Source organism: Molossus molossus, unplaced genomic scaffold, assembly GCF_014108415.1.
Source record: "Molossus molossus isolate mMolMol1 unplaced genomic scaffold, mMolMol1.p scaffold_m16_p_20, whole genome shotgun sequence".
In the NCBI taxonomy this organism is placed as follows: Eukaryota; Metazoa; Chordata; class Mammalia; order Chiroptera; family Molossidae; genus Molossus; species Molossus molossus.
This window is the reverse complement of record NW_023425356.1, coordinates 36,492,536-36,520,114: the sequence shown is the minus strand read 5'-3', so window position 1 is coordinate 36,520,114 and position 27,579 is coordinate 36,492,536. Positions and strand designations below refer to the sequence as shown.

The 27,579-nt window shown below is 38.9% G+C and overlaps 1 protein-coding gene across 4 annotated transcripts in view; it reads right to left on the bottom strand.

The window, feature by feature from the left end:
* The window catches only part of RCOR3 (REST corepressor 3), a 52,936-nt gene extending 25,995 nt beyond the window's left edge, over window positions 1-26,941 (bottom strand). For 2 of the 4 annotated variants that reach the window (XM_036272175.1, XM_036272177.1), the window contains exons 1-7: window positions 26,582-26,941; window positions 26,122-26,178; window positions 13,277-13,354; window positions 9,982-10,034; window positions 7,145-7,306; window positions 5,377-5,501; window positions 4,557-4,635 (exon numbers count right to left, since the gene is read on the bottom strand). In XM_036272175.1, coding sequence (XP_036128068.1) covers window positions 4,557-4,635; window positions 5,377-5,501; window positions 7,145-7,306; window positions 9,982-10,034; window positions 13,277-13,354; window positions 26,122-26,178; window positions 26,582-26,747 — 720 coding nt within the window. In that variant the 5' untranslated portion in view covers window positions 26,748-26,941. Of the gene's footprint in view, window positions 1-4,556; window positions 4,636-5,376; window positions 5,502-7,144; window positions 7,307-9,981; window positions 10,035-13,276; window positions 13,355-26,121; window positions 26,179-26,578 lie in introns of all 4 variants that reach the window. The other 2 variants (XM_036272174.1, XM_036272176.1) reach the window with 2 other exon arrangements.
* Between the last annotated feature and the right edge of the window lie 638 nt (window positions 26,942-27,579).

The following is a 27,579-nucleotide window of genomic DNA, read 5'->3' as shown; positions in this document are numbered from 1 at the left end:
AAGGGTTACAGGGAATAAATTTGGTTTTAAAAAGATTGCTTTGGCAACCGAGTAAAGAATATACTAGAAGGTGTGGTGTGGGGAGTCTGGAGGCATGGAGATGAGATAATTAAGAAAGTATTGAGAACCTAAAAATAAGGCAGTCAACCAGAGGAGATGGTAACTCTTTTTTAATCTATTCATTTAGTTACTTTTTAAATCCTCTCTCTCAAATAATTGTAAATTTTGCCCTTCCTCTTTGTTCCTCTAAATGGAAACACAATAGTTAAAAAGGTAGATAGGAATCAGAGAATGATGTTATAAGTCAAAGAGATTTTCAGGAAGAAGGGAGGGTCAATGACTTGAAATGACAGAGAAAGCACAAGTAGAAGACAATGAATGGTTTTAATCCCTGGATGTGGCAGTTAGGAGGTCACTTGTCAGCAGTTTCAGAGAAGTGAAGGGACAGAAGAAGCCTCACTAAGGCTAACTCAAGAGAGAAGTAGTGCTAAGGAGTAATTTGTTTTCTAACTGGTTGAGGGAGAAAGAGAGAGATGCTTTTGAATGGAAGACCTGTGCATCCTTTTGGACTATAATAAAAAGGATAAAAATATGGCACAGAGAAGGGATGACTGATGGAAAAAGTCCTAGAGGCGCAATGAAGGGATAAATAGGCTGAAACAAGCAGTGAAATGATACAAAACAAGGAAGGAACTTTTCTAACTGTGAGAGAGAGGCGTTCCGGCAGACTGTTCATTCAGTAGACATTACTGAATATTATTTCATATTACCAGAGTTGTACATTTTAAAAGTCTGATCATATCAAGTATTGGCAAGGAAGTAAAAAATGACTGCTGTGTAAAGGGCGAAAGGGGTACAAGGTATGTGTAACAGACTCTGCCTTCAAAGACTTCACAGTTAAGTGGGCAAACACAATAATTTTAATACAATGTTCAAAGTATAAATACCCTCAGTTGAAAAGGATAGTGTGGTAGTACAAAGGTTTAGGGAAAAAATGGAATTTAAGGGAGTTTCTGCTTGATATTTCATGTGTGAAGTAGAAGGTGAAGTTATCTGCCAAGATTTTAGAGGGAGTGAGAGGTAGTAGGTGATGCGTAGAAAGGAATGAATGTTCAAAATAGTTTCTCAGATAATAGAACAGCAGCATATTTATTCAAGGTTTACTATGTACTGGGTACTAAATGCTTTTACACATACCACCTCTTTGATCTTCAAAACAATCCTACTATTTTTATTTTACCAATGGAAAAACTGAGCCTTAGAGGTTAAAGACTGAGAGGTGCTAAGGACTACACTGAGATTGGAAACTACTTTTTGTAAGTAGCAAGAATTTACATGCCTGTGCCATTTTCTCCTGATGTGCTTCTCAGACCAAGAATAGCAACTGACCCAGCCTGTAGGTTTATAGGATTAGGGAAGGTATAGCAGAAGGATGAGGAGTGCAAGATACTGGAAAGAGAGCAATTTACATAGTTGAACACTGGGCTCAGGAAAACAGGTCAGACTTGGAAAAAAATGAAGGAATAAATAAATATGAGACCATTTAGCAATATTAAAACAATTAGTAAAATATCAAATTGAAATAAGAATGGATTTTTTAAATTTCACTGATAAAAGAGTTTAAAATGATGACAATGACTAGAATGGGCCATGACACTGAGTTCCTTTAAAGAAGTAAGAGTCATTAAATTGGATGAGGTCACATTCTGTCTCTCAAATTTCAATGTTATTTTCACTATTCCACAGCTGCCTACCCATCAACATTTAGTCTATTTTTTACAATTATGTAACTCCTTGCCATAATAAATGAGCATGTATATCAACTGAGCCTGTTCTTAACAATTTTTAGTCATCATTATTATCATCACATTGAGAAATATGTGTGCTTTGGTAGTTAAAGATTCTTCCATCTCTTCCTTTGAGGCAGCTTTCAATTTTCACTGCTGTCAGTATACCAGCTACTCATTTCTAATTTGGTGTAATATATAACAAAAAATATGTTTTCAAGAAAGACTGGGTAGGTCCTGGACAGGTAGCTCAGTTGGCTAGAGCATCATCCTGATATGTCAAGATTACAGGTTGGATTCCCAGTCAGAGCACATAAAGGAATCGACCAATGAATGTATAAATAAGTGGAATAACAAATCAATGTCTCTCTCTCCTTAAAATTAATAAAATAAAAAATTTTAAAACAGAAAGAAAAATTGGGTAATGACTAAAAGTTTAATTTTTACCAAATACACCTGAAGGTATTTTATTTCCACGTACAGTAAACCCATGAACCCTGGCCAGTTTGGGTCAGCGGTTAGAGTGTTGGCCCTCGGAAGGAAGGGTGGCAGGTTCGATTCCGGTCAAGGGCACATACCTGGGTTGCAGGTTTGATCCCCAGCCCTGGCCAGGGTCATGCAGGAGGCAAGCAATCAATGTGTCTCTCTCACATCCATGTTTTTCTCTCTCTCCCTCCCTCCCACTCTCTAAAAGTCAACTGAAAAATATCCTCAGGAGAGGATTAACAAAAAAAAAGAAAAACTTGATATAACAGACTAATTTGGGTGAGGGGGTGTCCATTCAAGCTGAAAGTCTATTATATAATAAAGTAGATTTTCCTAAAGTGTATGTTAAAAATTGACACATTAGCCCTGGCCGGTTTGGCTCAGTGGTTAGAGTGTCGGCCTGCGGTCCAGAGAGATTGGGGTTCAGTTCCCGCTAAGGGCATGTACCTCGGTTGCAGCTTGTCCCTGGCCTTGGTTGGGTCGTGTGGATGGCAGCCACTCTATGTGTCCCTTTCACGTCGATGTTTCTCTCTATCTCTCTCTCTCTCTCTCCCTCCTGTTCTGTCTAAACAAAATGTCCTCGGGTGAGGATAAAAAAAAAAAATTGACAAATTAGTTAACTGTTTTTACTTATGTAGACATGTTTGTGTTATTAAAATTAAGCACGTCCTAAGAATCCTGAAACACCAACCAGAAAGAATATATGCACTCCTATGTTCACAGCAGTACTATTTACAATAACTAAGATCTGGAAACAGCCCAAATGCCCATTAGTCGATGAGTGGACAATAAAGCTGTGGTACATGTACACAATGGAATACCTATGCAGCTATAAAGAAAAAAAAAAAGGATCTCTTACCCTTTGAGACAGCCCATGGAGGAACCTGGAGAGTATCATGCTAAGCGAAATAAGCCAGTCAGAGAAAGACAAGTATCGCATGATCTCACTTATATGTGGAATTTAATGAACAAAATAAACTGAAGAACAAAACAAATCCAGAGACATGGAAGCATGGAACAGACTGAAGAAATCTCAGAGGGAAGGGGGAAGGGTGGGGCAAGAAGAGATTAACAAAATAATTTATATGCATGTAAAGCATAACCCATGGACACAGACAATAGTGCCTTAAGAGCCTGGAAGTGGGGGGTGGGCAATGGGTAGTGGGGGGCCAATGGGGGGGAAAAAGGAAGAGACATCTGTAATACTTTCAACAATAAAGACATATTTTTAAAAAGTGTGTATGAAAAGTTTAACTTCACAGAAAGGTTTTCTATGTATATTACAGTAATTTTAAACTTATACTGAATAGATATAGTAAATGGGTGCATTCGCCAGCTACCAAAAGTAAACAAATGCACACAGCTGAGGCGTGGCTTAGCGCACAATGGAATATCAGCTAGAACTTATTAAGATTGCTGCAGAGCCCGGGCCAGTATGGCTTAGTGTTAAGAGTCCCGGGTTTGATTCCAGCCAAGGGCACATACCTCAGTTGCGGCTTGTCCCTGCCCCAGTTGGGGTTGTGCTGTTGGCAACCAATAAATGTATCTCTCTCACATCAATATTTCTCTCTTTCTCTCCCTCCCTCTCTCCCCCCAGCTCTATCTGAAGATTAATGTAAAAATACATCAATGTTTCTCTCTCTCTCTCTCTTCCTTCCTCTCCCCCTCCAGCTCTATCTGAAGATTAATGTAAAAAATAACCTTGGGCGAGGATTTAAAAAAAAATTACTGCAGAAAGTCACCATACTCGACAACAGAACCAATCATGTGCTAATCATTTGCCAAACATTTTTTACGAACAATGACTCCTGGATTTAAATATGAAGACTATATTTGTAGATGTGTAGTATTTATGTAGGCAATATTATTACTATAGTGTTTTTTTCCAACATATGGCCTATTCACAAAAATTTGTTAAAAATAGCAGTGGAATTACTAACAAAAAAAATTACCTGTTAATTTAATTATAAGCAAATCTTGGTTAAAAGCATTTTTTAATTCATAGTGTTAATTTTCACATAATGACCTATAGACTGAAAATTTTGTCCATTAAATCCAAATTCCGTTAAATCAAGGTCTGAAAAATCAAGGTTTTACTGTATTAAAGAGTAGGGATCATGACAGGGTTTTTGATACTTTTGAGTGGATGTGATAAACACAAAAATTACTTGGAATATATGACCTCCTAAATCATTATGTAAAAACATTTTTCTTAAAAGTAGCCTTCATTCTTTTTGAGTGGAGTTGTAGAACAATTACCAGCACTCTAATGATCACCATTACCTCTTTCTTGGCTTCTTTTTTGGGATCATAATCACTATCGTTTCCATCCATTGGGTGTGTTTCTTCCACATCATCATCACTGGGAAGAGACAGAGATTAGTAAACTTAATTCCTTTCTTTTTATTCTATTCCAGTGCTCTTATCAAATAGTAACATACCTTGCTAGTAATTTCACTAAATATTCCCCAACAGAACAAGGCCTGTCCTTGGGAAGATGAGCTTTTATGATTTAGATTTCTAGTGTTTAGGAACGTTTAGGCATTTAGCAAGCATTCTAGGTAAATAAAAAGAGACCCAATAGGAAAGATATTTAGAAAGAAATATCACTTGGGAAAGAGAACACATACACTAATTTGATAAAATACTTATTTCAATTTTCCATTTGGAAAATAAAGACAGACAAAAACCAGTCAGCCAAATTATTTTATACTGGCATAAAGATACAGCTACAGTAACGTAGACTTCAGTTACTCAGGTAATTGTGGAAAGAGCATCTTCTAGAGAATATATTTATTAGATTCTAAATATATATATTAAATATATCTATACTAAAAGGAAGCACTTGTGATTACAGTCAAACACAGCTCAAATATAACTCAGTTGCAATGTGTGCTGGTTATGATTCACAGTTAAGAGTTGAAGAGAGTTCTTACTATTAAGATTTTTGATCACTCAGCCCTTCCTATATCGGAGCAGAAACATGAATGTAAGAGTAAGAAGTACTTACAATGTGTTGTGATTATTTTTCTGCCTTAGGACACTGTAATAAATCCAATACAGTGTCCCTATCAATGTAACTTTATAAAGGCATCCAACCTACCTGTCACCCTGATTATGTCTATTGGCTAATTTCCGAGCCTGACGATCCATCAAGCTTGTCCTAGATCGAGTTTTCTTCCAGGAATAGTAATATTTTACAAGGCTAGCAATTGTCTTATCTGGAAGCTTAAAAAAAAAAAAAAAATCATGTTAATATCAGCAAGTTTAATTCATAAACTCCAATTAACAGAATAAATATTCCTGATATTATTCTTTGATACTCAGCAAACAAAAGCGTAGATTTAAATAAAAACATTTTCACTGAGTACCTTTATAAATTACAAAGATAATTTCTGAATAAATATGCCTATTTGTTCTGAGGGAGGGGAGAAATGTCACAAACATAGTGAGAATGACACCAGAAGTCCCCAGCACAGTGTTAGTATTTAATATTTGTTTTCCTTAAAGGGTCACTCAATTGTTTTTCCCCTATGTAAATTGTAATTTTTCATTGTTATATAATTCACATATCATACAAATCTCTGATTTAAAGTATACAAGTCAGTGGTTTTTAGTATATTTGATACTATGTGCAGTTATCACTAAATTTCTGACATTTTCATAACCTCAAAAAGAAACCCTGTACCCATACCCATTAGCAGCCACTCCTTATTCTCTCCTTAACCCATCTCTATGGATTTGCATATTTTGAACATTTCATGTAAACAGAATCTATAATATGTGACCTTTTATGTCTGGTTTCGTTCAGTTAGCATAATGTTTTCAAAAAAAGCTATTTAATTCTTAACAATGTTTTTTTTTAAATCATTTTGTTTTAAATCCAGGTTTTAAAATGATAAATAATGCAAATAGACTTTAGCTCCCAAATAAAGTCTCTGGGTATTAAAATGACTAATGATCATGCACTGATTTATCATAAGGGCAAACAAGAATGTACACTCCCAATTAAAAATGTTCTTTTCGATTATGGAAGACATTTAGATGTATTTGCAAACATTATCTAGTTTTTATCAATTCAGGTTAAAAGTGTTTAATGCAGCAACTTTTCAGGTTTACATTATTTTCACACAAGATTAAAAATTTAATAGTTAAGAAATATACAGCAATTTTCTTCTTAAAAAAAAAAGCAACAGTACCTAAACAATATTGCATTACAGAGTATTTAAAAATTGATTCCATACCTAAAGGAATATAAATTAAAAAATAAAATCCTTATGTTAAAAAATAAAACATTAGCCCTGACCGGTTTGGTTCAGCGGTTAGAGTGTCCGCCTGCAGACCAATGAATCCTGGGTCCAATCCAGTCAAGGGCATGTACCTCGGTTGCGGTTTGTTCCTGGCCCTGATTGGCGTTTTGCAGGAGGCAACCAGTCGATGTGTCTCTCTCACATTGATGTTTCTCTCTCTCCCTCCCACTTTATCTGAACAAAAAAAAAAAAAAAAGGAAAAATATCCTCAGGTGAGGATTAAAAATAAATAAATGAATAAAATAAAATAAAACATTAAAAAATAAAATTGAAATTATGATTCCCGCCCCCCAGAATGACAAACTTTTATAACAATACTATTACACATATACTTAAGCCGTAATAAAAATTAATTTATCACAATGAAATAGCAAATAACTATCAGATTCATTAGAGTGGTTGTAGACAATAGTACTGCATGCAAATATACCTGTTTCAAAATATTTTTTAAAATTAAAATGATTAAAAAACTTTATTTTCAATTTAATAAGTAGAAAGTATTTAATATCAGCATAAGATATCATGCATGTATGAATCACAGTCAGACCAAAATTACCATACCATTTGTTGAATCCTGTGAAAGCTCTTCCCATGAAAACTAAAGGCTTGTTCAAATAGGACTTTATCTTCCACTGTCCACTCATCCGGAAAGGGAGTAAAATTAGGAAGATCAGCAAGGGACTTCTCAATGTTATGTTTATGCCAGAACAACATGCCAAGTGCCTTTGAAGAGAAATCAATCCCCCTTGGTTTTTAATGGACTTATGTTCCATCACACTTAAGAGAATTAAACACAAATTATGTTAAAATCTTAAGCCTATGACTTCAACCGAAGATACACTCACAGTTTGGGACTTTTAATTAGGGTTGCCCAAGTAGCAGACCTCATTTATTTAATTCTTTTAAATCAGAGCCTCAGAACAGTGAATGTTCTTACATACCACATCTACTGCAGAATCTAGGAAACACAGTTGAGGAGTGACTATAATTACTAAGGCAGGTTTGAAGGCTCGTACCAAGACTTTTACCCACATTTATTCATTTGTCAGTGTGTAGAGAAAATATGCAAAAAGGGAAAATGCCCAGTAAAACAGTAATTGAATGAAAACTATCGATTATAACACAAAACTAAAAGTGCTCAGTTGAGACTTGGCAGAGAAATAGTGGTTTTAACCCTTTAGAAATATATCGTGTACTAAACACTTCTAAGAAATGTATATCTACAATTACAACAATCTTTTATCATATGTATTTTTAAAAGTTCTTTATTACTATAATGTACACAAAAAATATTATGAGGCATATTTATAAAAACTTCGATGACTATCCTAGCATATCATAGAAAAGCTTGAAATGTATGATTTCCAATAGTTTCACAATTTTCTCTTCTATTGTAGGTAAGTAGTAGGACTTTCTTTTTATAATAAGGTACTGAATATCATTTATAGGATAAAGTTTTCTTTCTCTCTTTTTTTGTTAATCCTCACCTGAGGATATTTTTTCCACTGATTTTGAAAGAGAGTGAAAGGGGGAGGGAGAGGAAGAGAGAGAGAGAGAAACATCCATTTGAGAGAGACACAGTGATTGCTTGCCTCCTGAACGCAGCTCCCAGGGACTCAACCTGCAACCCAGGCACATGCCTGATTAGCAATCGAAACCCAAGACAACTTCGGTGCATGGGCCGATGCTCCAACCACTGAGACACACCGGTCAAGGCTAAAGTTTTATTTCTTAAGAGACTTAGCAACTCTTTCAATATTGAGTTTTAAAGTAATTTGTGTACTTTGGTAATACTCCTTTAAAATGAACATGAAAATGAACCTATGTGCAGTCACATTTTAAAGGATTAAATAATCCTTTCTTAAATAGTAGACAAAAAGTCAAGGCCTAAAAACAAAACACATAATCGAAGGCTTCAAATTTCACAAAAAAATAACTACATTTAAACATCTCAATTTCACAAAAATGATTTTTTATTATGTAGCTATGTTACTAACTATAAAGTTAGCTCTTAAAAATCTAGGTTACAGTAGTTTACTAGTTTACTAGTAGTTCTGATAAAGGTTGAGCTAATATTTAGTGGAAATGAAATTTAAAAATCTCTATTGCATTTTTATTTTCCCATGTTCTTCATTTCTCCCTTTAAAGTTATGTAACTTAGCCCTGGCCGGTTTGGCTCAGCGGTTAGAGCATCGGCCTGCGGTCCTGAGAGACCCGGGTTCGGTTCCCGCTAAGGGCGCGTACCTCGGTTGCAGTTTGTCCCTGGCCCTGGTCGGTCGTGCGGGTGGCAGCCACTCGATGTGTCCCTTTCACTTCGATGTTTCTCTCTCTCTCTCTGTTCCTCTCTCTCCCTCCCGCTCTACCTGAACAAAAAACAAAAAAATGTCCTCAGGTGAGGATTAAAAAAAATAATAATAAAGTTATGTAACTTAAAAAACCCTTTGTGAATTATTTTATTCATAATTGAAAAATCTTAAGTATTTCTTTTAACAAAAAGTTTAACTTCTAAATTCCTTTAGATTTAAATATCGGCCCTGGCTGGTTTGGCCCAGCAGTTAGAGAGTCAGCCCGCGGACCAGAGAGGCCTGGGTTTGGTTCCCACTAAGGGCAGGTACCTCGGTTGCAGTTTGTCCCCTGCCCCGGTTGAAGTCGTGTGGGTGGCAACCATTTGATGTGTCTCAGGTTGGATTCCCAATCAAGGGCACATACCTGGGTTGCAGGTTAGATCCCTGGCCCCAGTCAGGGTTTGTTTGGGAGGCAACCAATCAATGTGTATCTCTTACATCGATGTTTTGTTTTCTTTCTCTCCCCTTTTCTCCCTCCCTAAAATCTAAAAATCATTAGAGCCCTGGCTAGTGTGGCTCAGTTAGTTGAGCACCATCCCATGTATCTAGAGGTTGCCAGTTTGATTCCTGTTCAGGATACATGCCCAAGTTGCAGGCTGGATCCCCCTGTAGGGGGTGTGCAGGAGGCAGCAGATCAATGTTTCTCTCTCCCCCTCTCCCTTCCACTCTTTCTCTAAAATCAATAAAAACATATTTTAAAAAAATAAATGGAAGAAATATCCTCAGGTGAGGATTAACAAAAGAAAAAAAGAAAAAAAATTCCCTTTTTGGTTAGCATTTGCAAGAGTAATCCTGAAGGCTTTCAGATACTTTTAAAAGTCAAAGTAGAACAAGAAACGAAGGTATTTAGAGAAAAATATTCAAGTCCTTGAGACAAATAATGTTTATAAAGTCAAAATCCTTAATGTTGAGAGGTCAAACTTTGCTAGGACTTTTGGTATCTCTAAAGTAGGTTGAACTGCTATACTTTTAGGACAGAAATTATTATGAAATGGTCTTTAGATTTCGTAAATGTTGAGGCAAGACTTAATAGTAAAATGTTTCTTTACATACCTGTTCCACATTGTAGCCATGTTTCTCCTTTGCAATTGCAATATATTCATCCACTGTAATGAAACAATGATATATAATTAATTATACTTACTACATTTGCCCAAGTCTACTTTTTTTTTTTTTTTTTTTTTTAACAAAGAAGAATTTAAGAATTTATATTCCAGGGGTAAAAAAATAACCAGTCATTTTCCACAAAATGTTACAATAAAGACTTTTTCTATGAACAAGATCAGAAGTTTACCTGGTTTAAAATTTTACTTAGTGTAACTTCTCTCTATGGCATATACTTAATTAAATTCAATTACTATTAATAATTTTTGAATACAAAAAAAAGTCAACCTGTGAGTAGATAATAGACCCTAATTACAATGATTTTTCTGCTGCAATCTTTATTTGAAGTCACGTAGCTATTTAAGACCCCATCTCATATTCAGAGTTAGCCCAAAGCCTTTATCTTCCCATTTTTCCAGCAATACATAGTAACAACATATTTAGATATGCTTCAGTATCCCTAAAATTTTCTTTAGCATTTCTTGCTAGCTATATAAAAGGTGTTTGAATATTCCAGTTTCATTCATCCTCCATATAATCGAGCCAATAGAATTATTTAGATAAGTGTAGCTTCAATGATGATATACTGTTTACTTCAAGGCCTCACTGCTGAGAAGTCTGCCACTTCACATTCAGCAAGACTCAGTTTTATGTGAAGTCTATATAGTCCTTCTTGATCCATATATATTAACACTTTATATATATGTATATATGTATATACACATACACACATACACACATATATACATTTTTTTCTTTAAGCACATTTTTGAGAAGCAGTGGTTAAGAATGCTGATTCTAGAACAGCTAGTCTATTATCTGAGCTTGATTCTTGGCCTTGTTGCTAGTGTTTTAACTTTAGGCAGTTAACCTGACCTTTCTGTACTTTAGTTTCCTCACTTTAAATGGTGATAAAAATAGTACCTTCCTCCTAGGATTAAATGAGCTAATACATGTAAAGTGCTGAGAATAGCACCTAGCACATTTTAAGTACTTTGTAAGAATTTGTTATCATTACTAGTCAGTACAGTACAGATTAATATACAATATGCTATTATAAAAATAATGCTGTTATAATAACAACTATCTTTTATGGATGTTATTATATCCCCTTAAGATTGTAAGCTTTTGGTACAGAAAATCCAAATTATTATATTTTGTTTAGAACCATAGTACTTAGACACATGACAGGTCTAATGATTAACTTTAACAAAAATGTCCTATAGTCTTATAACTAGAAGGCCAAACAATACCAATCAAATTATGGTTTTTAACCTTGGCTATGCATTAGAATCAGTGGAAAAGCTTTTAAAGTTTTCTTTTTTCTTTACTGATTTTAGAGAGAGAAAGAGGGAGAGGGAGAGAGAAATAGAAACATCATGAGAGAAAATATCAAATGGCCACTTCCTGCATGCCCCCCACTGGGGATTTGGCCCATAACCTGGGCATGTGCCCTGACCAGGAATCGAACCAGTGACCTCTTGGTGCATGGGTCAATGCATAACCAAAGCCACAGCGGCTGGACTTTTTTTTTATTTTTTAAACTTTTCTTTTTAGTGGAACAGCTTTTTAAAAAGTAAGTCCGGCCCTGGCTGGTCTGACTCAGTTGGTTGGAGCACTGTCTCATACACCAATAGGTGGTGGGTTCGAATCCCAGTCAGGGTACATACCCTGGTTTCAGGTTCAATCCCTGGCTGGGACATGCGCGGGAGGCAAATGATCAATGTTTCTCACATCACTGTTTTTCTCTCTTTCCCTTCCTCTCTCTAAAATTATTTGTTTAAAAAGAAAAAAGAAGTAAGTACAGCCGTGGCCAGTGTGGCTCAGCTGGTTGGAAAGTTGTCCCATGGTGGGGTGGTGGGGTATGATTGGGAGGCAGCCAATCCAAGTTTCTCTCTCACATCAATGTTTCTAGCTCTCTTCCTCTCCCTTCCCCTCTTTCTAAAATCAATAAAAAAATATCCTCAGGTGAAGATTAAAAAATAATAATATATTTTCAGGCTCCATCTCTGAAAATTCTGACTGAATTGGTTTGAGATAGAGACTAGACATCAGTAGTGTTTATTTTTTTAAAGTTCCTCCAAGTGATTCAGATGCATAGCCCTAGGCCTTCAGGTGGATATTCCACGTGGACATCATGCTACCAAGAAATGTTGGCTTTCTTAATTTTATCACTTTGATAAGAAAGGCACCACTGTATAAAAACAGTGCTAAAACAGCAAAAGCCAAGGACATCCTGAAACTCAGTTTATGAATGAAAACCTTTGCCTATAATAAGGACTGAACCAAAGAAACCCGACAGTCTCTTTCAGTATATAGTCCCAGGCCAAATGTAACTTCATAGTTTTGTTTAAGAATGCCTCAAGAGCATTTAATTCCTAGATTACCAGCTAGACCCTTTGCTGGTATTCTAAAGCTTAAATAGGAAGAATGATCAGGTATGCAGAATATCACTCAGTTTTCAATTTTTAGTTCTTTTATTGCATCAGTAAGTATAATTAGACTTATTATTACATGATCATTACTTTTCATGGGACTAAATAAACCATCATGGGACAGCTGTAAGATTCAGTAAATATTTTTAAAAGACAAGCTTATTTTACAACTGCTAAAATAGCTGTTCAGTGGTTTTTTTATTTAGTAAATTCAATAACTAAATGGAGGGATGGGGATCTTAGTTTTGTTACCTGCACGTTTCCTATATCTGATGTGCCGCAAAGGATCAGGTCCGCTACATCACATTGAAGTCTAAAGCCACACCATGATTCAAGAAGTGCATGGTCAATGATCCAGAAGGTCTCCGTCCAGAAATGGAGAGCACAGAGATGACCTGATTGATGGCTGCTGGAGTCAGTTCTTTCCCCTTTCCTCTTTAAAATGGTAATGATAGTGGGCTCTTTGAAGTTTGAAGGCATTTCTTTACATCTCCATACACTGAGGAAAAGCCTGTGCAGATGTCTACATAGTAACTCCCTCCCCTGCTTGAGGATTTAAGCAGCAATGCCATCAGATCCTAGGTTTCCTCTGTCTTCCTGGGCCTGACACAAATTGGATTGAGCAACCCACTACCTTTCAAAAGGAAAAACATTCTAATATAACAACCTCCATCAAAAAATCAAAACAAAACAAAGACAAACTGTTTTTTCTTATGAGAATCTAAGAGACCCCAAAACAAATATAAATTTCATTTTGAATTGGTTGATAGATCCCTGTTAACATAAACATTCAATTTCAGAAAACTTACATTTGGCATCTGGGATACTGTGATATGGAGACCATACAAGCATTCCTCCATTGTCTTTATCTGTGTACTTTGTAGCACCTGGGGAAAAATTAATTACTTTGAATATGATGGATTTTTACTTACATTCAAAATGAGTATAAACAAAGTTAGTTTATTTCTATTTTAGTACAGTACCTGCAAAAGAGGGCAAAAAAACAAAGTATGGGAAAATAAAAAGGAAAACAGATTTACATTAAATATATTAACTATCCCATTTATGAAAATGAAGGAAATTTCATAAACACTGAAGCTTACCCCCTTTAAAAAAGATTTTTTAAAATATACGACATATCTGTACTTTATGGTTTTTTTTTAGACAGAGAAAGTGAGGAGAGAGAGATAAAAACATCGATGAGAGAGATCATCAATTGGCCGCCTCCTGCATGCTCACAACCTCGGCATGTGTCCTGACTGGGAATCGAACTGGCGACTTCTTGGTGCATGGGCTGATGCTCAACCACCGAGCCACACCAGCCGGACCATATCTGAACTTTATAGATAATAACTGACTTAGTCTTGTATACTTTACTTAGGAGTCATTAAAAACTCTTTAAAACCATAGAGAATACCTCAGGTGGTAAGTGAATTGTTTTGCCTTGTATCTAAATGGACCAAGATTACTGTAATTTTCAAATATTGTATCTGCTTTTCATGGTTTTTATTTAATCTTATTCCTTGCTAGAAGTCTGTCAGCTATTCCTTTTTAGGCTTCATTTACTACATTTTATATTTATAAAAGTATGTGCTCTGTATAAGAAGAAAACAAAGTAAAAAAAAAATGTAAATGTTAATAATGCTATTTCTTCCTAAAGTAATCTGAGAGTCTACCTCTAATCTAGAAGCATACTATTTATTGCTGTTTCCAATTTACTTCTAAAGTGTTATAATCTAAAAAGTCAGACAAATCAAGCTATACTGAAACTGCGTGTAAATTAAGAATAGACTGAATGAATGCCTGACACAGGTATCCCAGAGCCAAACACATGCATATGGGGTCTGGTCTTTTCCTGGTTTCTTCCTAATTCTTAGGTGCATTCAAGTTAATTAAAACTACCAACAAATGAAGCATTGTTGCCACCTATTTTAAGAAGACTTATTTATGAACATGTCATAATTGACTTTTATAAAGTAGCTACAAGCAACTAATGGCTAGAATTTCAAAAGTATTCACATAAAACATTATCAGAATTCTGAGGTTAAACTGTAATCATTTACAAAGTTAAAAGATATTTGGTAAAGGAACCAATAGTATAATCTCAAACTACAAAAATTATCTATCAAGCAATAATTTAATATCAATTAATATCATTTATTTTTATTTTTGGAGAATTATCATATATTACTATTGTATATTCAACAAATTTTAGAGAATAATACAGTATTAATAAAAATATGAAGCTGAAATTGTCTTTTTAAATTTATAAGTCCTTTACTATAAGGAAAAATTAAGGATGGAGGAGAAATGAGAGAACACTATCAAAGTATTAGAAAAACCATAATTATAAAATAAATCTAAAAGCAAAACCCATCACATTTTGTTATAAGTTTCTTTAATAAAAGAGGACAAAAACAGGAATTTAGAAAAATATAAGTCAGAAATACATTATCTGAATTTTGTATTTAAATGAAAATAAATTATAATGTCTTTTAAAAATTTTCAATATTAGAATATATTTAATTAAGGTGGGTAAACAATGACTGTAAATTAAATGAACAGTCAGGGCTATGGGAAACCCAAAACCACCACTTGGTTCTTCCGACTCCCAGGTTATCTTTCAAGTTTTTGCATTCCTTCATCCACCATAGTACACTTAAGCTGGACTTCATTCTACTGCCTCTTAGTTTGGGTTATTGATGCGTTCTTGTTGTTCTGTGTATATATTCTGGAAAAGTTAAAGCTTTCCCCTGCCACGAGGCTGATGCCCTCGCAGTGGCAAAGAAACTGTTAGAAAATGTTTCCCACTTGGGGTCTGCCTTCCACAATCTGTACTGATTGGGGCACTCACTTCATTGAGCAAATTATGAACTTGAATGGACAGACTTGCAAGTTTCTTGGAATTATGACTGACCCTATTACCCTTAATTATCAGGCAAGGTTGTGAGAACTAATGGAAAAACTGGATTCAAGCAGAACAAGTTTAATTACACAGAACTGAATGAACAGATGAGAAGGGTTACAATTTTATGACTTTTTATTTGAAATGCTAATTTAAAACAATTTTTGTTTTCCACATACAAGGAATTTTTTTCTTTCTTTTAAAGTATCCGTGACCTACAGCAATTTGGTAAATTACACCTTTGTAAGCAGCACTGAAACATATTTTTCTCTCTTTAATTGTTCCCTCCAGACTTTGGAAACTCTCAATGAGTATTTTTATTTTAAAGGCAATATATTTGCTTGCATAAGTTCAGTAAGAATCAATTCTCTTTATAACAATACACAAGGTTTTGACTGGAATGTCATATTTGAGACAGACATGAATAGGATCAGATATGACCAGAAAACTTAAAGGAATTAAAACTGACTTTGGAATAAAAGCCCCTTGGAAAAACGACGTGGTACCTAGTCACATGGTTCACAGTAGTCTTTCCAGGTAAGGAACAAAGGTTGCTTTTTTTTAATTGTTTTTAATCCTCACTCGAGGACATTTTTCCATTCTTTGTTCAGGCAGAGTGAGAGGGAGAGAGAGGGAGAGAGAGAAACATCGACGTGAAAGGGACACATCGAGTGACTGCCACCCACACAACCAACCAGGGCCAGGGACAAACTGCAACCGAGGTACGCGCCCTTAGCGGAAACCGAACCCAGGTCTCTCAGGACCGCAGGCCAATGCTCTAACCGCTGAGCCAAACCAGCCAGGGCAAAGGTTGCTTACTAGGAGATTCAAGGAAAGAGCTTCAGGATACATTGGGTACCTTGAGAAGTGAGGAATCAACCCCAAATCTATAGGTATTACAGGCAAAGTCCAATGGCAAGTATGTGGCTTGGTTTCTTAGCCTTGAGAGGCCTTTTTTGTTTGTTTGTTTGTTTTGTTAATCCTCGCCAAGGATATTTTTTCCATTGATTTTTAGAGAGTCGAATGGGGGGGGAGAGAGAAACATCAATTAAGAGAGACACGCTGATTGGCTGCCTTTCACACATGGCCCCACTGGGCCTAGGAATTAACCTAAAACCCAGGTATGTTCCCCTAACCGGAATCAAACCTGACTCTTTAGTTCATGGGCTGGTGATCTAACCACTGAGGACACCAGCCAGGGCTTGAGAGGCCTTTTTAAGTTCAGTCAGAAGAGCCCTTATTGGAAAAGTCCAGCGAAGCAGAGTTAAACAAGCCTATGTTGTTACTTTTCTTGCTGGACTTAAACAAATAATCAGGCCAAGTTTATTGAAAATAGATTTATTTTATAGTCTTTTTTTATTAAAAAATTTTTTTTTCTATATTGATTTTTAGAGAGAGAGAAAGTGAGAGGGAGAGAGTGATAGAAACATTGATGAGAGAGAACATCGACTGGCTGCCTCCTGCACGCTCCCCACCGGGGATCTGGCCCACAACCCGGGCATGTGCCCTGACTGGGAATCAAACCAGTGGACCTCTTGGTGCATGGGTTGACGCTCAACCACTGAGCCACACCGGCCAGACTTATAAATAGTCTTAATTTGGTTGTCTGGTAAAGATGGGGTGATTTTAGCCCTGGCTGGTGTGGCTTCAGCAGTTAGAACATCGGCCCGCAGACCAGAGTCTCGGGTTCAGTTCCCCCTAAGGGCATGTATCTCAGTTACAGTTTGTCCCAGGCCCAGGCTGGGGTCCTGTGGGTGGCAACCAGTTGATGTGTCACTCTTACATTGATGTTTCTCTTTCTCTCTTTCCCCCCTGTCTATCTGAAGATAAATGCAAAAATGTCCTTGTGTGAGGACTGAAAAAAAAAAAATGGGGGTGATTTTAGAGAAAAACTGTTTCAATAGAAACCATAATACACCTTTGTGGATATCAGATTCTAGTACTGTTCACTGTCTCTTGAGTTTCTATCTATAAACTAGGCTAGATGCTGAAATTTTCCAGTTTTCTTAAATATCTAGCTGCAACCCTCCAAGCTAACATTTCCGTTTTCCCACTCTTCGATTTGGAATCACTGAGCACCAAACTGCCCTCATTTCAAGGCCATGAAAGCTAAAGTGGGCAACTTCATACAGACTTCAGAAAAATCACGACCACAGCTCACATGTGGACAATCTTTGTGCCTGTTGCAGAAAGATCACCATTTAAACTGGAAACCAGGAGAATCCAAGAGGTTGTAATTGCCTGACTTCACTCCATCTGAAGATGGAGACAGACATTCTGAAATCTTAACTGCCTGCCTTCAGAACTCAGAAACAGATTACAGTCGGCTCCAATGATTAACCTTTGTTTTTCTTTGGTTTTCATCAAAATGCCTCTTATTAAATACCTGACTGCTTGCACCAGAGGATTAACTTGGGGAGCCCACCTGAATTACTACCTCCTGAAATGAGACACAACTGTTTACTTAAATGAACTTTCTCAAGACTGAGACAGGTTTAATGAGATACAGAACAATCTCCCAACCCAAATTCTGGAATATAAAACTTCCAGGGAAGTTTCAGAGGAGGGAACTGTGGGGGGTCCAGAATGAGTCACCCCAAGATGTGCCTCTATGGTGTGCAGATTGTTTTAAGCTAAAGGCAGCTCTAGCTGCCCCCCACCCTTAACTGCCTAGATAATCTGAATTAGAGGCCTCACCAAAAAGAGATTACCAACAATAACCTTTTTGACCCACCTACATGGCAGGGGAAACTTTTCTTTACTGAGTATTTGCTCTACTTATCATCCTGCAGTGACGCTTTAAAGGGCCCAAGACTCATTACCTCATTCATCCCTAGATTAGAATGTTTTATACCTCAATCCCCCTGTCTCTCTGACACTCTCCTACATGTGGGGTCTCTGACTCTCTCATGTGTGTGGAGTTCCCAAACATATGTATGTATTAAATTTTGTTAGTTTTCTCTTGCTAAAAAATAAAATATATATTTCATTTTAACCACATAAAACAAAAACACAAAAGCAAATGAGCCAAATCATTCAATGGAAATATATAGCTTATCTAAATTGGTCAGAAGCCTTTATTTAGTTAATAAAACCTATTTCTGCCCTGGTCAGTTTGGCTCAGAGGTTAGAGCATGGGCCTACAGATTCAAGGGTTTCAGGTTTGATTCTGGTCAAGGGCATGTACCTGGGTTGCAGATTCAATTCCTGGCCCTGCAGGAGGCAATCTATTGATGTTTCTCTCTCTCTTCTTCCCTCCCACTCTCTTTAAAAATGGAAAAATATCTTCAGATGAGGATTAACAGAAATAAACAAATTCTGTTTCAAGTATCCTAAACTTTAATCCTTTAACATGGCGATGATTCTTTCACAATGAATTGTGACAATAAGATAATTTAAATCCTACTTAAACACAGACCGCAACAAAAGTTTCCATTAAGTCTCATCTTAATAGTATATCGTGCTTAGTATTTAAATGTATTTCCTTGCACCTGATTCTTGCATTACAGAAAGCCTGAGTTAAAATACTTCAATATCTCTTCTTAAACAAACACACATTTAAAAAAAATGTTTTCCCCATGAAGAATAGTTACGTTTCCTCAAAATTCTTATTAGCCTTATAATTAAGGGCTTGATCTGACAGAAACAAGCACCGAGTTGTGAGTACTGACAGCTCTACTAATAGGGATGTATGGATGCATTTGTAGAGTAATCGTGTCTGGTAGCAGAGAACACCTAATTAGGCATTTCACAACGTTCTTTCCCTAACCCCTGAACTGGACTCCACTGTTCTCAATAACAAGACACAAGAGATGACTGAGGTTCACAGAAAAGGAGAGACATTTTAGTATAACGATGAAGAGTGTAACCATTATAGAGCTAGACTTCAAGTTTGAATTCCAGCCCTGCCACTTCCTAGCTCTGTCACCTTGTGCAAATTTACTTAACCTATCTGTGCCTCAATTTAACTCACCTTTATTTTTTAAATCATCACCCGAGAATATTTTTTCCATTTATCTTCAGATAAAGTGTGTGTGTGTGTGGGAAGAAACGTCGATGTGAGAGAGACACATGGATTGATTGGCTGCCTCCCACACGACTCCAGCCAGGGCCGAGGACCAAACCGCAACTGAGGTATGTGCCCTTGACCGGAATCGAACCCAAGACTCTTTGGTCTGCTGGCCCATGCTCCAACCACTAAGCCAAACCCGCCAGGGCTTAACGCACCTTTAAAAATAGAAATGATGAGAGTACCTACTTCACAGAGTTGTTCAAAAAGTAAATGAATTAATACAAAGTAGCTGGCAAATGGTAAGCATTATATGAGAATTATTGCTCTCTCTAGTATATTCTTATTGAGAACAGTTCTTTCTTAAGTTTCTTTCTTTCCCTATTCTGGATGAACTTCTCACATTATCAATCAAATAAAAGTATGAATGAATAAAATTTCACGGAGCTCTAACACAAATGGCTGATGTCCCACTCACCAACCCTTTGAAAATGAAATTGAATAGCTGAAATAACCTTTCGGTTTTTCTGACAAATTAACCTGATTCCTCTACTATAAAAGAATATTAGCCCTGGCTGGTTTGGCTCAGCGGTTGGAGCGTCAGCCTGCAGTCCAGAGAGACCCGGGTTTGGATCCCGCTTAGGGTGCATGACTCGGTTGCAGTTTGTCCCCAGCCCTGGTTGGTCGTGCGGGTGGCAGCCACTAGATGTGTCCCTTTTGCGTCGATGTCTCTCTCTCTCTCTCTCTCTCTCTCTCTCTCTCCCTCCCACTCTACCTGAACAAAAAATGGAAGAATGTCCTTGGGTGAGGATAAAAAAACAAAACAAAACAAACAACCCCCCCACCCCAGGATGCTTTGCATCTAATCAAGTTTCACCATTTCCATCACAAAAGTTGAAAAGAACCAAAATATTTAAAGGACACAAACCCAATGTTTACTTTGCTTTTATCTGTAACAGTATTGGAGATTGTATCTCAAAACTGTCTGATATTCATGAATACTGAGAATCAAACTTGACTCACAAGCAAAATAACCAAGCCTTAGAAGCATCCTAACTTTTGAATTGATTAAAAAAATCAACCAACCAACTAACCAACCAAATCCTAGGTAGCAAGTTACCATAATTTAAAGACTATATATAGTAGAATGACAGTTCTGAAAATAAAATTACTGAACAGTGTTAAAAAATATTACATGAACCACTTAAAAGTTTAATCTAAAATTTTTTTATTTTATTTTATTCTATTAAAAAATGTTTTTCTTTATTGATTTGAGAGAGAGGGAGAGGGAAAGAGAGACAGAAATATCAATGAGAGAGAACACTGATGGGCTGCCTCCTGCATGCCCCCGACTGGGGATTGGGCCCACAACCTGGACAGGTGCCCTGACCAGGAATCGAACCAGTGACCTCTTGGTGCACAGGTCTATGCTCAATCACTGAGCCACACCAGCTGGCCCTCTGGAATTTTTTAGATCTTAACTACAGTAGGTCAAGTACACTGATGAGACCAACTGGAAAAAAACAACAATCAAACAAAAGTCAGCCCTCTGTATCCATGGGCACTGCATTATTTATAGATTCACCAACCATGGGATCAAAAATATTTAGAAAAAAAAATTATGTTGTTGGGGACATGTATTATGCAGTTAGCCCTACAATGGTTGTGTCTATACTGAACACACAGTTTTTTTTCTTGTCATTACTCCCTAAATACTGCATAACAACTATTTACATAGAATTTACTTTATATTAGGTATAATAAGTAACTTAAAGTTGATTTAAAGTATATGGCAGAATATGCGTAGCTTATATAGAAATACTATACCATTTTATACAAGGGACTTGAATATTCAAAGATATTAGTATCCTCAGGGGTCCTGCAACAAAATCTTCATTGGATACTGAGGGATGACTGTATAATTTTGATAAGCTAGGATTTCCACACCAATAGCAAATTTCAAAATAAGTACAAAAATAAAAATATATTTCTTTTAAAATTTCCTTTAAGACTTTTAATATAAAATACCATGAAACAAATATTCTATATAAAGAAATTAATATTAAAGATATTAAGATACTCCATATATATATATTTTTAATGTATTTTTATTGAGTTTTAGAGAGAGAGGAAGGGAGGAGAGATAGAAACATCGATGAGAGAGACACACTGATCAGATGCCTCCTGCACACCCCCAATGGGAACTGAGCCTGCAACCCAGGCATGTGCCCTGACTAGGAATCGAACCAGTGACCTCTTGGTCCATGGGTTGATGCTCAACCACTGAGCCACACCGGCTGGGCTAGATACTCCAAATATTTTTTAAAATTCTACCATTCATATATTAGGCTTTGAATTATATACTTAATTCACCAACTTCACACTGGGGTAAACCAAGACTTTCCAAGGGGTACATAAGCATGAATAAATTTTATGGAAATCAAATTCAGACCTTCAACTTCCCTAATGTTTTCTTTCCCAAGACAATCTGCCTGAACTCACCTGCAATCTAAGAAATCTGCTCATTCCACTTCTGACCTTTCTTCATAAGCGCCCTTCTCACTAAAAAAAAAAAGGCACGTCTCTCACCCATGCCCAGTCTTAGAAGAGTACACTGCCTACCCTGGCTGGGTGGCTCAGTTGGTTGGAGCATCATCCTGTATGCCAAAAGGCTGCAGGTTCAATTCTAGGTCAGGGCACATACAAGGTTGTGGATTCGATCCCCAACTGATGGATGTCTCTCCTCTCACATCGATGTTTCTTTTCTCTTTCTTCCTCCCTCTCTCTCTAAAATCAATAAAGGCATATCCTTGGGTGAGGATTAAAAAGAGAAAATTAAAAATCTCTATAGTGCCAAAGGCTATCAGCAAAGCCCTTCTGTACTCAAGACACCATGACTACTAGATTTTTAATCAATTATGCATTATTGTAATTAACTCAAGCCAAAAGAAAGTTAACACTTAGGACCTTCTTTCACAAGAATACATTATTACGGTGGTAGAGATATAGGTGATCAATAAGTATTTTCAAGTATTAAAATACATTAAAAAATTATGTGGGGAAAACGCATGGAGACAAAAAGGAACAATGTAAACTTTCATATTGTTAGAAGCCTGTTCATATATTTTATAGAACAGACACCATCACATTACTCCAGTATTTATAGTTAATGGGAAGCATTTAAAACAAGGATATAACAGCTTTATTTCAAAGTGTTAATATTTTCAATAAATTGAAGATTACCTTTCTCAACTATTTAAATTGTGGCAAATGATAGATGTCAACTTGAAAATATGTGAATCTGTTTTTTCGAAATTCTTTTATGTGTATGTATGCAGGTAAATTAATTTGAAAAACACTTCTTTATATACATTATTTTTCACTTAACCTTGTGATATAGTTCACATCATCTCCCTTTTACAAAAAAGAAAACTAAGGCCTGGATACATCAGGTAGTTCATCCCAGGTCACTGTGTCATATTAGCTAAAAGGTATATGATAGGAGGTGAAATTCTTTTTTTATATATTTTTATTGATCTTTAGAGAGAAAGGCAAAGGGCGAGAGAGATAGAAACATCACTGTGAGCAGAACATCTATCGGCTGCTTCCTGCATGCCCCCTACCAGGGATCAAGCCCAAAACTCAGGCATGTGTCCTCACTGGGACTTGAAATAGCCCCAGATGACGCCCAATGGAGCCACACTGGCCAGGGCAAGTGAGAGGTGAAAACTCTTAGTCACCACACAAAACTGTTCCTTGTGATATAAGCAGTCAGTTGAAATTAAATAGAAGTTGGGAAGATCTAGTAAAGAACAGAAAGAAAAAGAACTTAAGAAAATAATCAGAAATCCAGTTAGTAAATTTTTATAAAGACATTCTTAGCTATGGTCTGTTAATTAACATAAACTATTCCTAATCTCCTACCTTCAGTAATTCTAATTTAAATATCAATTCTTCTCATATTTTCTGAAAGTCATTTAATAGTTTATTCTTTGTGTTTAATTTCTATCATCATCATCATCTCCTCCAATAAAAATACCTACCACAAAAAAATTTCCTTACTTTTCCTACATTCTGATCATAATAATCTTAGTACCTAAGGAATTTTTCTTCCAAATGACTTAGATGGCTATGGATGAACAATCTCTATGAAGACAGACCAAGTGGTTTATAAGGCTGAAGATAATGGTATAAAAAGGAAAAAAGGAGCGAGAAGAGCTGACCACATCTAAATTTCTATCACTAATAAATCTCTTTTCTAAGGAAATAGGTTAAATTCTAACCCAATTATATTAAAGGAAGATGAAGTAAAAACTTCACACACCAGTGTAACACTTAGTATAAAATAAAGTAGTGATACTATGTTGAATGGCATAGAGGCTCATCTCCTTGTAAAAACTATCTAATAATTAATAATCTACATTTGTTTGAAAAGATTTGCCTATAACATCTATAGACAACTATACACTGGCTCATTAGGGTGTCTTGTGTTTAAGAGCCAAATGACCTAAGTTTAAATGGTAACTAGTTTTAGTTGTGTCCTCTGGTTCAGCATTCTTCTGCAGGAGATTAAGGAGAAAATGAATAGGTGAATTTAAAGAATGTGATATTCTTATTCTAATAAAGAGTATCAATTATAGTCTCAGTAAATAAATTGAAAATATAACTTTAAATAGTAATATTTCCCCCCCTCACAAATATTCGTCTTAGGTTCAAAATAAGCAAAATATAATGATCAAGTAAATTGGATAATTCAAATAGCGACCATGTGAAACCACCTAAAAAGTCTTCTGCACTTTTAAAAAATTATTTTTTAAATTTGTTCTGGTATTTCGTCTATTATGAAACAAAAAATGCTTTACAGTGATCAGGTCATAATGTGTAAATTTACAGCATGAAGTCTGGCTCTTAAATATAAGACCCTTAATCAACCTGTGTACAGTTGTCTATGAAATATAAACCAAACTAATGGGGCAAAAAGATAAATATTTTATTAAATAAAATAATTCTGGTTGCTGAATTCTAATTTGGAAATAAGCTTATCAATTCCCCAAAAGAACAGAGTCCCAATGGAAGCCCCAAATCAAAAAGATACAAATGTATGCATATCTTTAATTATAAAATTTAATTTTTACTGAATAACTGCCTAGTTATATATATAATCCTGGCAAGAATTCATAAAATATTTTTTTATTTCCATTTTATAACTAGGGAAACTGAGGCTCAGGGAAGACCTGTGACTTGCTCAAAGCATAAAAATAAGAGCTGGGAACTGAACTCAACCTACCTGAGTCCAAAGCATGCTCTTTGCAACTGTCTAGCTAAAACCTGAGACAGCACACTTACGTGAAAGTGCCATTCACCTACTAGCTACATCGAAGAAAATTAATTTCACAAAACATTTAAAATTATTTGAAGCCCACCAGTACCCACATTGACAGCTATTACATAAAATACATTGAGAGCTGTGTCATTTCCAGGGCAACCCAGTTCTAGTGAACACCCTTGTACTGTTTTTACCTTTTGAAAAATAGCCTGCACTGACAATTCTTTTGACACCCATTATTTCACCCTCTCTCCTGGAACAGGAAGAGCTGCCACCTCAAACTCTTCAAATGGTTGGTGAACATCATTCCGTACTGCTCTAACGGGCACTGGAGGAATGGAAATACCTAGCTATACCCTACAATCAAATAAACATGTTATCCACCCCCCGCCCGCCCCAAGAAAACACAACTGAGCCCTATTAATATCTAACACAGATTTCAAGAGTACGACAAGACGCAACGTTCTTATGGGCAGACAATGGGCAAAAAAACTGACCAAAAACCCAGCCCCTTCGAAGTCTGTCCAAAGCCCGAGCTGCAGAGGGTCTGGGGTGGAGCGGGGAGAAGGAAACGCGCTCCACAACGAGAGGCTCCAGCAAGGGCGCCTCCATATGCGGAACTCTCGCCCAATCCCTGTCCAGGCTGAAATCCCGTGACCGCCAGGGAGCCTGTTTGTAGAAAAGTAGACAGGGAGCCCGCAAGCTGGGTTGGCAGAGGCCGCTGGAACCTGGCTGCTCTGGGAGAAAATGTCTCCTTGGCAGCTGCCGCCACTGTCCTGTGGTCTGACTTCCGAGGGCTGGCTCGAGAACGAGGTGTGTGCCTCTGGCTTCTCCCCACCCCCTTCCCCCATCCTTCTCTCTCCCCGGCTCCAACACTCCGCAGAGCTGTCGAGAGCAAAGCGACACCACCTCGCCAAAAAGAAAGAAAAAAGAAAATCGCTGGTGCGCACCGGTCGGGGAAGGCTCGCCCTGGGCTTCCACCGGTGACAGCTGCCTGGGCATCCGCCGCCCTCGCTCCCGAGGGCCGGCGGACTGGCAACTGACATTGGCATGATCCTTACACACAGCCGGAACAGCCTCTTGTCCAGCCCGCGGACCCCAATCCGCCGAGGGCCGTCTCCCCTGCTCTCCCCGACCTCGCCCCGAGCTCAGGGGGCAGAAGGGCGATGCCACTAGCGGGCAAGGAGCCTCCAAAGAAACCATGTTAACCTTGCAATGCACACATCTGCCCACACGCCCTGTGTCACAGCCCTGCCAAGCCTGACAGCCTCCCAGCCGGAGATGCCTACCCATCTCAGCCCCGCATCCCCTCCCAATTACACACCCGGACCCCCACCCCACCCCCATCCCTTCCACCCCAAGCCAATCCCAGAAAAGGGGAGACGGGATTTTTGCCTAAGCAAATATATCTCACCTGGATCAAATTCAGGGATCCGGGCTTGGTATTCAGCTCCGACTCTCATCCCAACATCTGCAAAGCAATGCCAAAAGAGAGACGGGGGCAGGGGAGGAGGGAGGGGGGAAAGGAAAGAAAGAAGAAGAAAAGAGAAAAAGGAAGAGACACTTAATAAAATATAAAAATCGCTGGAGGGAGGAAGAAACGGCGGGTGGCTGGGAAGATATTAACTCCGGGCACTCCGGGAGATGGCAGAGGATGGGGGCGGGGAGCGGGGGCAGCGAGGGCGGGGGATTGGGCGAGGGCGGGGGGCGGGGGTCGCGGGGGGTGCTGCTGCACTGCACCGGGAGTTCGAGGCTACCGCAGCGCCCGGGCTCCGAGGGGAGGGAGGGCGGGAGCGCGGCGAAGGGAGGGGGCTGGGGGAGGGGAGGAGGAAGGGGGGCAGGCGGGCTGGCGGGGAGGAGTTCGAGGCTACCACCGTGCTCGTCGTCGCTGCTGCAGCCGCTCTCGGGCTCCGAGAAGTGCAGCCCGCCGTTCGTGGACGAGGCGCCGCTGCCACCGCCACCCGCCGGGCTCTTGGCGCTGCCGTTGGCCGACCGGTTCTTCCCCAGTAACTCGGGCCCTTTCTCCATCATGCCGGGCATGGTAGAAGAGGGGAGGGGGAAAGGTGAGGGGAAGAGGTAGGCGTCTAGGTGAAGGGGGAGATCGCTGAGGAGCGCGGGCGGGCGGGAGAGGAGGAGGAGGAGGAGGAGACGGCGGCGGCGGCGGAGGAGGAGGAGGGTGTTAATATGGAGCCGCCATAACCGCCCCGGTCCGGCAGTAGCGCAGTCGCCTCACAACAACCCGCCCCGGCCCCGCCTCTCTCCCCTCCTCCCTCCGCCCGCCTCCCGCCCCGCGCAGCCCCGGGCTCCCCGCTCGGCCGCGCCGCGCTCTACCCCGCCGCCGGTATCACTCCGCCCCGCAGGGAGGTTCCGGCCGCCGGGGAGGGGTGCGGGGGGCAGGGGACGGCCGGGGAAGCCCCGCTCGCCGGCCGCCGCCGCCGGCCGCCTCCGCCGAGCACTGCCCCGGGCGCCGCGGAGGCGCGGCCGCTGTCGGCCTTGCTGCCTAGGGGGCGCTGCGGCCCCGGCGCCGGCGGAGGCGCGGGACTCTTTGCCCTCGCAGGGCGGAAGGAACGCGGCCAGTGCGAGCAGAGTAGCGCGACCGGGGCGCCCGAGTCCTGGGGGCGGCCCCCCTTTCCCGAGGGGGTTGCGGGGCCGGGTGAGCCCCGGCGGGAGCCCGGCCCTCTCCAGGAACTGCGGGGGCCGGCGGCTCGGTTTCAGGCCCTCCGCCGGCGGGAACTGGTGCGCGCGCCCGCCCGCCATGGAGTCGGGCTTGGAGCAGGGCGCCCTGCGGGCTCCCGGGCCCATCCGGCGGGAGAAGCCGACTCGGCCATAAACGCTGCAGTTTTTGCTTCTGAATCTCTGAACAGGGGCCTGA